Source organism: Scatophagus argus, chromosome 19 (assembly GCF_020382885.2).
Source record: "Scatophagus argus isolate fScaArg1 chromosome 19, fScaArg1.pri, whole genome shotgun sequence".
Classification (NCBI taxonomy): Eukaryota; Metazoa; Chordata; class Actinopteri; family Scatophagidae; genus Scatophagus; species Scatophagus argus.
In genome coordinates, this window is record NC_058511.1 from 12,891,205 (window position 1) to 12,904,256 (window position 13,052).

The 13,052-nt window shown below is 40.3% G+C and overlaps 1 protein-coding gene across 5 annotated transcripts in view; it reads left to right on the forward strand.

Moving 5' to 3' along the window:
• Window positions 1-13,052, forward strand: part of syndig1l (synapse differentiation inducing 1-like) — a 57,019-nt gene that overhangs the window by 24,830 nt on the left and 19,137 nt on the right. For 3 of the 5 annotated variants that reach the window (XM_046373458.1, XM_046373457.1, XM_046373456.1), the window contains one exon: window positions 7,402-8,072. In XM_046373458.1, coding sequence (XP_046229414.1) covers window positions 7,566-8,072 — 507 coding nt within the window. In that variant the 5' untranslated portion in view covers window positions 7,402-7,565. Of the gene's footprint in view, window positions 1-2,188; window positions 2,555-7,401; window positions 8,073-13,052 lie in introns of those variants that run through there. The other 2 variants (XR_006841670.1, XM_046373455.1) reach the window with 1 other exon arrangement.

Below are 13,052 nucleotides of genomic sequence, written 5' to 3' on the forward strand. Positions count from 1 at the left end.
GCATGTGCGCAAATGCCAAATGCACAATCTGTTGTACATGAAGGGAAAGAGATGTCAGTACTGCAGATCTCTTGCTGCAAATGTAGGAGCTTTTTCTTGAAAGATCAAACTGAGAAGATTGTGGTCAGGACTCTACTTATGTGCTCTTAAAGGAGATTTAGATCCCAGATAATGATATGGGATTTCAGACCTGGTGTCTGGCTACCTTTGAAGTTCATTCACTTAAGTGAGCAACTTGAACTATGCATTAACCCCATGGAGGCTGTCTTGAACTTTAAATAATGAACAGGGACATAAACCACACCTATTTAACAGCTATAGCCAATAAATCAGAATGTATTCACATTTTCATGTATATATTAACATTCAACACTGTCAAAATATTAAGACATGTTTTTTACATCAACATTAAATTATAACAATGCAGAGACGTCTGGAGCAGCTTTTTATAGTCATATCAGACTTCTAAATATAAAAACACCGGTAAAATTTCACCAGTAATAATGACACTGCATTTATGGAGCAGATTCCTTCGGCACAACAGCAGGAAACTGCTGCACTGCTGCAGTTTTCATTTCCACACAGCGTTAATAGAATTCCCTATCAGTCTGAATTCTTCTGCAGATATCTGTGGAATTTTATTATCTTCAACTGCTGTCTTCTGCAATAATGTCTTGCCTTATTTGAACTCCTTAACCTGGTTAAAAACATCTCATGTGCGCAAAAAAAGTGAAATGTGTGCACACAGCACATGAATTTGTCAAACTGATAAACTGTTTCACCTTTCACATCATATGATGTGTAGTTTGTTTTGATGAAAAAAGTGAAAGAAAAGAAAGAAATGAAGAGCACACTATGGGTTTCCAAGCTCAGCGTTTCTTTTTTTATATGCCAACAAGAAGACATTCAACACAAGACAGTTAGCCATATATAGAAAATACCATTGTGTTGGCTCATGTGTACATTACATCTACAACATGGATGGTTGAAATAATAATCTTATTAATATCTGTTGGAAAGGTCAGAAGGAGATTTACAGTGGATGATCAGACATCAGCTCTATCTGCAGGGAGGTTGAAATATGCAATAAATGATTCCCAAGTCTCCCGAAAGCTTGCGGTGTGGTGTTGAATAATGTTCATGAACTTTTCCGATAGAAATGATCAGACATTATTGAACATCTCATCCAGATGCAGAAAGGACACTGTACTGTCTGTACAAGATGTTCCTGGCTTTAATGTACTGCCACTGTAAACCCATCTTTGTCAGGATGAGTTGAACAAAGCAAGAAACCCCCATGAGTGATGGAGGGTGGCACTGAGGGGAGGGTCACACACATGACCTTCACCCATGTAGACAGGGGTCAGTAGTCTCCAGCCTTTTCTTAAACCAAACCAAGTAGTTTTTGTGCCTACAGCCACAAATTTTGATAAAAATGTCCCTAAAATCTGACTGGATGCAAATCTGACTTTTATCCATCAAAGAACAAAGAATAACAAAAACATAGTATACAAACATGGACATTTGTGATGTAAAAATAAACAAAGCTATCATAGCTTTGGCAAAATGTCAATAAGAAGCTGAATGAGAAAATGGCTTTTGGGGGTCTTCTCTCTGGGTCTATATTAAAACTGAAGCAAGTTCAACTTACTAATCTGAGTGACATAAAAATGTCAGCCAGTGCGTTCTTTGACATTACTGTCGTCTACGTAAGCTAATCAAATCAAATCAGTGGACTCATAACAGACATGACTGGTTCCTCTGAGTTATTGTAGTGGCTGCTTAAGAAAGGTACTTTTGTTGCAGCCGCCTGCCTTGAAAGAAACTCCAGAAGGAGGGCAGTCCTGTTCACCTCGACAAATACGTGCATTAATTTATACTCTTCTATCACTTTTTTTTTGTTATCATTTTTTATGGCAAACAGGCTTTCCATCTGCTTTCAGACTGTTGCAAATCGATTCAAACAAGGAGATGTCTGAAATTATTGTGCAGTTCTCCAAGACGGGGGCTTTGGGTACTGCTGCCTAAAGATTTATGGGGTCAAAACATGCTCTGAGAGAAGATAAACCTCGTTCACAACTGGAAGTAGTCAGGCAAAGTAAACGCATGTATGTAAGCAGGCGGGGTGGACGCCGTTTTCTCCTTCAGCGCGCACTGCGAAGCACAACGGACCGCTCTCCTCCTCCTCCTCCTCCTCCTCCTCTCTCCACCCGCGCCTGTCCCTGAACCTCCCGGCATGAGAACCCGTCTCTCTCTCTCCTCTCTCTCTCTCTCTCAAGTTTCCGACATTTCACTCGACTCTCAAGGTAAACGCTACGCTGCGAAGAGAGACCTTCATAATTTAGACGAGAGAGATTACGAGAGTATGACGGCGGCGCTTTGCCGAGCGGAGAGCTGTTCTCCAGAAATGATTGGCTGTTTGTTCAGATGAGAAAGTCTCGGAGATGTCTTCTTCCTTGGGCGACACCTTCAGCATCCCAGCCACAATGTACAGACGGAAACAAGCGAGTGTTTGCGTCTTCCGAACAATGTTTGGACTGTCAAGAACTCAATGGTAGGGAAATAAGCTTGTTCATCCATTAAAACAGCGTTTCTCTTGATTTTGTTTTTGTTTGGTTGGTTTGTCCACAGTTGTTATTGTAATAGCGCGCGCGTTACGCTCCGTTTTAAGGCTGTGAAGCATGTGGTCATAAATGTTTAATGACGGGTCGTAAACTGTCCTTAGGCAAAATATGTTTTTACATGTACGCGCGTGTTTCTTTATCAGTGTTAAATAGCAGTAAGTGTTGGAAGTGCCGCAATGCAATGAATCTATTGTCACTGAGGATGTTGTTTATGAAGAACTCCGCACACAGTTTCCACCTGCGCCTGCTGGAGCACATTTCCATCCCCTCGTCTTTGTGCTGTGATTGAGATATACTTTTTCTCGTGAACAAATCAAGTCATTGGCTCTGTGCTGTAATAGTGCCTTTTTCCTGTGTGGACAATAGTCACCTGGCCGATGGTATTCAAGAATGTGTTTCACCCTGTAAACAAAGAAAGCCCAGAAAAACATCAACTTAGCACATGAAAAGGAGTGGTTCAGTGTTTACATTCAAGGTGTTTTTATTATAGTCTTTGTTTTGAAATAAGTCATTGTTTAGTACACTGCAGGGATAACACACACACAGGTATCAATTCCTACCGTTTCCCTCTGATGTACCCCTGGTGCCTGCAACAATTGGAATGACACAAGCAATTTCAGGTCTCATCGCTGCTTGAACTGCACAACTGCTTTTAAACTCACTGCTTCATCAGTCTTTTTGGAAAATCAAATTAATCCCAGACTTAAGCTACTCCGTAGCTATCTATCTGTCTATCTATCTATCTAGGCCAGGATCAATAGGAAATGAGGACAACTTAGCCAGAGCCTGCCTCTCACCAGCAACAAACCACTTTAGCAACAGTGTAAATGGCTCCTATTGACAGCAACGTCTCACTGAATAATTCAAACACATGTAGGAGAGAGAGAGTCCGCTGTGAAAGGTTCCTTTCTGGCGCTGTAATGTTTTATCAGCTCCACAGATAGACATGTCGACGGAGGAGACAGACTATCAGCAGCGGCTGCTGACACAGGAGCAGGGTTAAGATTAATTTCAAGTGGATTATGACATTCTACACAGTCTCCTTTGATGATAATAGTTCATAAAAGGATCAGTCAACATGGTTTTAAGCCCATTACTCACTTCATCCCTTTCTGTTGCTTAATCTGTCAGTGGACTTTAATGTGTTGAAGCTGTGTGGGGGGGTAAGGTTCACTGACACTCTCAACCAGTTTGGGGGACTAGTTTGCATTTTCTGTAGCGAGGTCTTGTGCATTATGCTGATCCCTGATCATCAGTAACTACCTGGTGTTACCTTATTATACATATTATATGCCAGCCACTGCTGTCAAAATTATATTACAAAATGATGAATTTGTTATTGTCGTCGAGTGCAATGAGGAGACTTTCAGTATCCAGGAAAAGCTGTGAGAGATATAGGCTGGATGTAAAGGGTGGATAAAGATGGCTGACAAATAAGACACATTGGTATTCAGCTGCGTCTGTGCACACTGGCCTCAAGGCCTTACTGATAATACCCACTCTCTGCTTCAGGGTCAGAGGTCTGGGGTTGATTGGCAATGCGCTGACACAGGGAAATGAAGTGTGCTGACAGGAGTCTAATGGGGTTGAGGCACACAGACGTATCAGCGAGGCTGGCATGTCAGCAGTGCCACAGTCACTCTTACCCTGGCGCACCTGGATGCATAGAGGTTGTTCACTAATCTGTTCGCCCCTTGTCAGACACCTCCGGGCTCTCCTACACGGCAGCACTGCAGCACACTGGCCTGAGCTCGTGCCATCTCTGTCATGCTGAATTGTTTTCCTCGCAACAGCATTTGCTCTGCCTCATTCGCTTTCAGCCGTACCTCCCAGCTCTTCATCCCTCCCAGCCGCTTCTGTCTACCAACATGCTCGAACGCACTCAACCAGAGAATCACGTATAAGTGTGATCTCTCTCTTTCCTTCTCTCTTTCTCTCTCTCTCTCTCTTTGTCTCTTTGTTGCTATCTCTCTTTCTCTTCCAAACACACCCGCCCACACACACACACGTATATTTACTCACAGAAACACAAATGCCCACCAACACATGTGCACACACATAAACACACAGGACAGTGATTATTTCTACCACATTCATCTTCACTCACTCTGTGGTGTCCTACATTGCTTAGCTTGCACTGAAATGGCTTATTCACACTTAACTTCCCATTAAGAGAAAAAAATCTCCTCTTTGCACCGACAACACAGCAGCAGACATATTTGGAAGCATGACAACACAGAAAAGATTTTTCAGAGCATCCCTAAATAATGACACGAAAAATAATCCGCTGTCAGCTTGTAGCTTTTGTACAGAGTATGAGTCTTGCAGTGGCAGAAACAGGAAAGTATTTGGAAGAATACTTATTATGACTCTATGCATGACAACCACTGTATCTGGATCCTTAATCCATCCGTCAGCCAGAGTGAGTTCATTGGCATTGATCTGTTTGCACTGGTCTGTTCGGGAAAACCATACTGAAGAGAAAACAAAATAGACATGTGTGTCTGGGCTCCACCATCTGCCACTATGAAAAACTTTCAGCTCTTTTTGGAAGAGCGACATCCTGTATTGTGTTGTTGATGCAAAAAATCTGAGCTGCAAGATTCTACCATCAAATCTAAAACTGTCCCTCAGAGCCAGTAGAAGCAGCTCGTCCTCTTGGAAACGTGTCACATGATCATGCTAATCACAGCGGCACTTCACTATTAATGCAGTAGTGATTTATTGATGTTAAAATGCTATTTGGAGCCCCTTTAACTTAGGCGTCTATCCTTTGATTTGAAAAAAATGCTTTCTGACATTTTAAAAACTCAGGGACACGGGGATTACGTAAAAGTTGTATTCAACACCTAGTTGGAACCAGTAAATAGATGCAGTTCATGTCCACAAAGTCTGCTTTGATAATTTATCAACTACACCCAGGAGGTCACAACTAATTTTCAGCAACAAAGTTGGCAGAGGCAGTATTTTAAGGACACTTTAGCGAGACAGATGCCAGAGACCATCCTGCCCCAGAAAGGCAGTGCAGCAACAGCATCCTAAGTAGACAGCAACCTCAGCACCTGCTCATCTTTAGTTTTTCATGAGAATTTGTAAGTACTCACACTTTCAGCCAACTGACTCAAGAACTGCATGAGTGTGCGATCCCCCAGAGCCATGCGTGGTCCAAAGGGCACATTGGTGTGGAACAACACTGTCAGCACGAAAAACTTTGTTGGCTGTCCGGTGCTTACTGAGCTTCAGGAAGCCTGGGAGTCTGGGGCTCGTATTTTATTAATGACGCAGAAAACATGAAAAGTATAGCAAACAGAAACCTATGTTGGAGGAGGGATTTAGAGAGACTGAAAGAATTGCAGCATAAAAAGAGTGAGGGAAGGAATACGGTACACAAATGGGGATTACATTGCAAATGAAGGAGAGACAGGACAGTACAATTCCACAAGATCCCATAATAAGATGAAGAGGGATCTATATTTTTTCATTACTTCTCCACAATCTCTTGTAGTAGGTCATGTATACTGGATGTCTGCTCTTTTCATATAATTGTAAGACACATAATGTAAAGGTTATGCAATCTAAAGATCTATGACTCATCTATGAGATGATTTGTGTACAAGTTATTAACCTGTGCACCAGCAAGCTACTATCCATATCCCATCGTCACAATGCTATTTTGTATTATGTATAATCTTGTCTTGTCTGGAAATACCTTGAAGCATTTGAAAGTAGTGCAGTAAGCCAACCACACACGATTAGGGTTGGGACCCGAGGAAATAATCTGCTTTCAGCATTTCTATTTTAACCGCAGATTCATCAGACTAAGGTTAAGGGTGACAACTGCGAAACTTCTATAAACAGACTATTTTTTGCAGTTGTGCAAATAGCTGGGAGGTATAGAAGTTTAGAGTTTAGCACAGCCATAATTCTTTTGTAATTGTTTTATTTGGAAGGGATAAATGTTCGGAAGCACTTAATGACTTATTAGAATCTGAATACCAAACTGTAAAAATTGATCACGCCTCAGTTCTTGTCTTTATGTGAACTCATGGTCTGAATTTTTCTCAATACAATATTCAATAATGATATTCTGTTCTATGTTTCACAATAATTCAGTTTCTTGAAATATTCACATCTTTCTGGCTATTAGTGACGCCATAGAAATGGGGCAGATTTGGCCCTCTCAGATAACCCGTCACCATTAATGATGATGAGGACCGTTTTTGATGCTCATCTTCATCCTCTTTTTAAACTTGTATTATATATTTGCAACACAAAGACAAATTTCAACGGATGCCAAGCTAATTTCGGGATAAATATCAGTCATAAATGTAGACAGAGGTGGAAGATTACATCCTGCTGAGCTTTGCAGGTGTACAAGGGCTCAACTAATCCATGTCAGGAAGTGAGGTTGATGACACCTGAGAGGGCCCAAACAATGGTGCAACAACGATGAAATTATATCTTAGTAGATGGCAATGCTTTGATGTATTGCTCTCACTGCTCTGGAATGTGTGTGTGTGTCTGTCTGTTATTCTATGTGTCAAGAGTGAGGCAGCAAATTAAACTTAATTGAATCATCTGCAGAGTGCAGCTCTTGACAAGTGGGATGCGTAAAAGTTGTTGCTGCTGAGGGAACGACAGCTAAACTTTGATCTGATGTCGCAAGTGTTTGGTAAACTGTTGCCTGGTGGTGGGTGTCAAATAAAATTTTACCCCCAGATTTTATACTGAATCTAAAAACTCTCCCTCTATCTGCTGCTGTTTGTTTCCTCTGTAGATCTCAGAGTGCTGACTGCTAAATGCCATTAACACCTTTTCTGACATCAACGCACACCACTGAGGAGCACAGCTTGTCTTATTTCAACTGTTATTTTCCAAACTCCCTGCAAGAACAAACGTCACCGAAAAGCTCCACCTGCTCACTTTTTGACCTGTGTTGCCATGGAGAATCTCAGTGAGCTCCAAAACCCATTATTGGACAAAAACAGTAAGCACATGGTTAATGGTTATGGGGGCGATTTCCCTAATAACCAGTACCAGGAAAACATTATTAATTACTCTGCTGGAGGAGGTGGTGGAGGTGAGGGAGGAGGAGGAAAGGTGAATAATGGCAACGTAGTGAGCGGAGGTAGTTACAATACCAATGGGAAGATGAAATCTCAGCAGCTTTTGGACGCCACCTCACTGCATCTGGCAGTGGAGGCTTTCTACAGGCCCAATTTCATTCTGTACAAGGAGGACAGCGGCAGCATCAAGGCTAAGGAATACAAAAGTGAGTGCTGTGAGACCACCTTCACAGAGAAAAAGGCAAAGGAGGTGTCCAACACAGCAGGGGCGGACACGCCCGGCACAGAGGATCCCCAGGCGAAGATGCTAGAAGATGGCGAGCACATCAAGATCCAGACAGTTTCCTATGAGGTTGAGGAGGAGGAGTATGTGGAGTATGAGGTAAGTGAGAAAATGCATGAGAAGAATAAAGAAAGAATCAGTAAAGCTTGCATTTAATGAGAATTCAATTTTTAGGCTGATAATATCAGCTGTGAATAGCCTGTTTTTGCAATATTCTGTGTCAAATTTAACTCTTTCATTGTGAAAGTACTTAACACTTAATCTGTGTTGCTAGAACATTACAAATAGACAGATATATTTAGTAAGATATTTAAAGGCAGGAGAGCTGCATGTCTTTGAGTATCAATGAGAAACTTGTGTCATTTTAGTGTTTTAAATCAAAGGCCTGTATCAGACTTGCATACCTGTGGTTTTTTGTGTTGAATGAGAAAAGTATAAGCATGCCTGTGTCCCTGGGGTATTTGTACATTTGTATCATCACATGCTGGGCTCAGTGCGTGGATCAGACTGACATTTTACTAACCACAAATCCCATTTGATCCACTGACCTTGGCCTCAATTCCCAACTCTAAAATTCAGCGTTAGATAATAATAAATCACCCATGCCTGCCTCACCCAGGGATATTAGGTGCTACAGTGCTACGGCATTAGCCACAGTATTTTCACTCTCAACTGGCATGGCCAATAACACAAAGCACTCTAAAGGATTTAAGGGATTGGGCGGCGGAATAGGGTGTTGAGTTCGACCAGTTGTTCTGCAAGAGTTAATGGACTGACTGCCACACGCCCCCAAGTTCACTAGAATTAACCTGGATTGCTGTAACAAACATGTAGCTGCTGAAACGCAACGTGACATGGGTACACATAGCTTGGGGCTTCACTCTGCTGACAGACAGTACATTTTACGTCACAAATAATGAAATAGGCAAAAAGACATGGTTCTTTAATAGCTTCAATTAGAGAAAGAGATGAGAAAAACAATAATGTGCAGATGCCATTTTCTTCTCTTCACTGAGATAAAGGCACACAGATGAATTAGACAGAATATTTTGCATCAGCTGGAGTCTGGCACCAACTGGAGGCTCCTTTTTGCCAACCAAAGGTTAAGTGAACACATTACCATACAGTTCATATTTTTCCTGCTCACAAATGAATAATCTCATGAAAAAAGCATCAGGCACCACAGCCAGTTTTGAGATGTAAGGATGGAAATACACAGTGGGGCTTATTATGTAGCCTCCCAGCAACAGACCATTGACACCACAAAGTTCAAGGTGTTTCCCACAGTCAGACACAATGCAGATCTCAGACAAGAAAGTCCTTGGGCTGATATGCACCAGACTACGGTAGCTGGCATTCTGACTGTTAGCAGCAGCATTTAACAAGGCACCGCTGTAAAAGATGTATTTATTGTATGAGCTGAGTCTGAATTTCATGAGAGCAAATGTAGTTAGTCTCCCAACCATTTCTTTTGTTCATTATTTATAAGTTTCCCTTGTAAGTGGTTCTATTTATCAAGTTGAGGGCAAAATATCGTTTGTGGGTTTGTTTGGAAATAATGCTAATTAGCTTAAAGGTACTTTGTGGAGTTTTATTGGAAACAAAGAAATGTTATGTTGATGAAGGTACTTTATATATCATTGAATTCTAACAGTTCCCGTGAATGACTTTGCCTCTACATTAAACAATGAGAAAACTGACTTTCTGAATATTTTAATTCTTGCAACATTCACTCACGTTTGCAAGCTTGCAGTCTTACTCTTCATTACCTATGTGGGTGCATGGCTACACTTCTTTGCACATTACTGCCACTGGCTGTTGATGAGTGGAACAGCATGAAATTAGTGCCAGGAATGTCTATTTTGTGGCCCACTTACTCACTCACACATGATACAGAAAAACCAGGGTAGCCCCACAGTGCTACTAGTGGTCAGAAACTCCACAGGGTACCTTTAAAGGCCCACTCCAAAATTACAGTTTGACCACAGCTGTGGAAAAAAAAAAACGTCATCCCTGTGTGCAAAAATACTTTTGTTTGCTCCATTCTGAATTTCAGTTTCTAGAGCTTTTGATATGAGGACATTAGATGACATCAAATGCAAGATTTGTATTAATTTTGGGGATGTTTTTTAGTTTCATCATGTCTCTAGATGCTTAAATTAAACAGGACTATAAGTTGTGTGTTGTTAACTCTTTTCATAAACAGTATGATGCGATCAGTTCAAAAGATGAAGACTTGCCGTTTAAAAATATCTATTTTTCAAAGATGTTTACCCTGTGTCTATAGATACTCATGGGTGTTGTATTTTTAGCCGTCAAAGAGAAAAAAAAGATTTCTCAGAAACAAAATTGAAATAATAATTCTGGCGGTCATAACATAAATCTTCAGGACAGTCACATCATCAGGGAATGTGTTATATTTCTATGTTAAATAACTCTGAGGATATCATTGAAAGAAAAAAACTGAAATGGGAATACAAAATGAGGACAAGCTCTCAAGAACCTTCCCACTTCACAACTCTACTGGTTATGAATTAACCATTATAACATAGGCAGTTTAAAACATTTTCAAATTGTTATTGTTGCCCAATTGCTGGTCATGTTTTTAATTTAATTTTATTAACAATTTAATGTAATTTAATGGACATTAGTTGTAAATGCCAAGTTTATTTGTATATGTGCACATTTATGAGTTTGTTTTTTCAGCTGTTAACACATTGCATACAGTCACCATATTAGTTCACATGCAGTGTTTTATAAAGTGCAGCATACTGCATTTGTCTCCAGAAAACCTTGACTTACAGGAATTGAATGGCTGCTTGTTTTTCATGCTTCACATTCTCAACTGTCTTTACATTTTTAAAAATCTCTTTCTGTTATGCTCTATATGCAGCTCCCTCTTTGTAAGCTATATTGATCCAATAAAGAAATCAGTAAGGTGTAGTGGCTTTGGCTGATTCAGCACAGAAATGTATTCTGCAAGAAAAGAGTTTTTCACCAATCATGTCGCTTAGCTGAATTTTGTACAGTGTCTAATCCATAATCATTACAATCCTGAGATGTGCAATGATACACTAAATAAGACAAAAATAGTAACATGTCAGGCAGCTGATTAATTGTTGCAGCTTTTCTTACTATAAACTAAAACACATCTCTCACAGGTCACTTCATCAGCAAACACATCATTATAGTGCAGTATGTAATCTGCCACACTAGAGTGATTATGGTGACCGGTTATTATTGTCAACTTCACTAAGACTTGACTTGAGCAATGGTTTTAACAGCACAGAATGCCACTGCTAAGCAGGTGTTGCATACAGTACAGGAAATAGTGTAAAATAATAAGCTTTCAGTCCTCACCAATTTATAAATGGCCATTAACTCCGGGGAGTATAGGATGTGCTTGTTTTATTTTCTCATTAACTTGGAGATGTTTAAACCCTTGTGTTTTCAGTGCTCATCGCAAAAACTTGAAAAGAGGAAACCGCGGCAGTGGAATAAAGAGTTCTGTCTTTTATTTTTAAATGCATTTATTAAATACAGCACTAATTCTCCAATTATCAAAGTGCGTAAGTAGATTACAGAAAGCCTCCGAGGAGGATCAGTAAAGGAGAAGAGATGTTTCATCAAGAGTATTTAAATCACGTTTTTTTCTTGTTTTAATCTCCCAAACTGTCAATCTTGAAATGCATTGAAGTGGGAGGTGTTTTTGGTAAGCTATTGCTTGAGAATTTTGCCATCCTTGATTTGAATGATTTGATTTAACCTCTCATTCTCACGTTAGAGTTCAGTAACAGCTGCAGATGACAAACCTTTTATTCAAGCATCAAAAACATCCAATTATCAATTGTGGGTAGACTTCACTGAAAGTGTTCTTCAAAATGTGTCTTTTTACATCTCCACGTAACAATTCCCTTTATTAGTTTTTTCTGTATTACTTTTAAATCTTCTGAGATTTGTCTGTATCATAAAAAGTAACATTTTTAGTCTTTCTCCTCCCTTTTTATTAACTTGCCTTATTGTTTTTGAGCAGAATATTGGAAAACAGCACTGCAGTTTGTAAGCAGAAGACATAATAAATAGAGGGTCCGTGATAATCAGTGCTGACCCCGCTGCAGTGCCCCTAAGCAAGGCACTGAATCTCTTACATCTACAAGGTTGCAGCTGTGCATTCTGTCTTCCATGTAGAAGGATAAAGCAAAAAAAACTTTGGCTAACACAGAGGAAAAGTCAGTCTATGTTTGAAGCCTCTTAACAAGTACACAGTAAGCACTGGAGGTCTGCCAACCGGACCCCAACCCCCATCTCTGCCTCCTAGTCTGACAGGTGAGATCATGTCCACACTCTACAAGCTACAAACATCTCTGTTTTGGATTTCTGTCCACATTCCAAAAAACATGGGGGCAGGGATGTCATACTGTATGACCATTCACATTCTTAATGTAATCCCTTTGTGAATGCCAATACAACAGATTGCACAAGAGAAGCAAATCTGTATTTATGTATTTGCTGTCTGGAAGAAGGAAGAAAACTATATTCAGTCATTTTTTTCTGTTTTGTTTGTGAGTGTTGACAGAAAACTTTGAGTAAATGACAAGTAGATGCTGGTGTTGCAGTGATCTGAGAGATGTCTGCCTTAGACATTGTTAGATAAAGCAACACAACCCTGGCTGAGTGGCGACAGCATACTGTTGCTTCTTACTAAATCGTCATCAGCTTGGAGGATTGTTGGTGTGGACCTGTGGACCTGTGACCAGAGTTGTGTCAGGTTCTTCTATATTCTATAATTGGACACACCTGGCAGAGGTACTGCATCTAATAACAAAGTAGTACAGAGTAACAGAGTAGTAGTTCCAGGAAGAGGAAGGTGGTTGAACAAGACAGACTAAAGGTCTAAGCTCTAATTGAAACAACTCACCCCTGTGAATAGTGCTGTTAGCTCCAGACTGAGGAGTTAAATGGGTTTAACCAGATCCAATTACTGCACTACTGTCTGGGTTTGCAGACAATGTCACTGTTTGTAAAGTTAAATTTTTTAAGACTTTGGTTCTAGTTGATTTTTGGATATTTGTGTTTAAT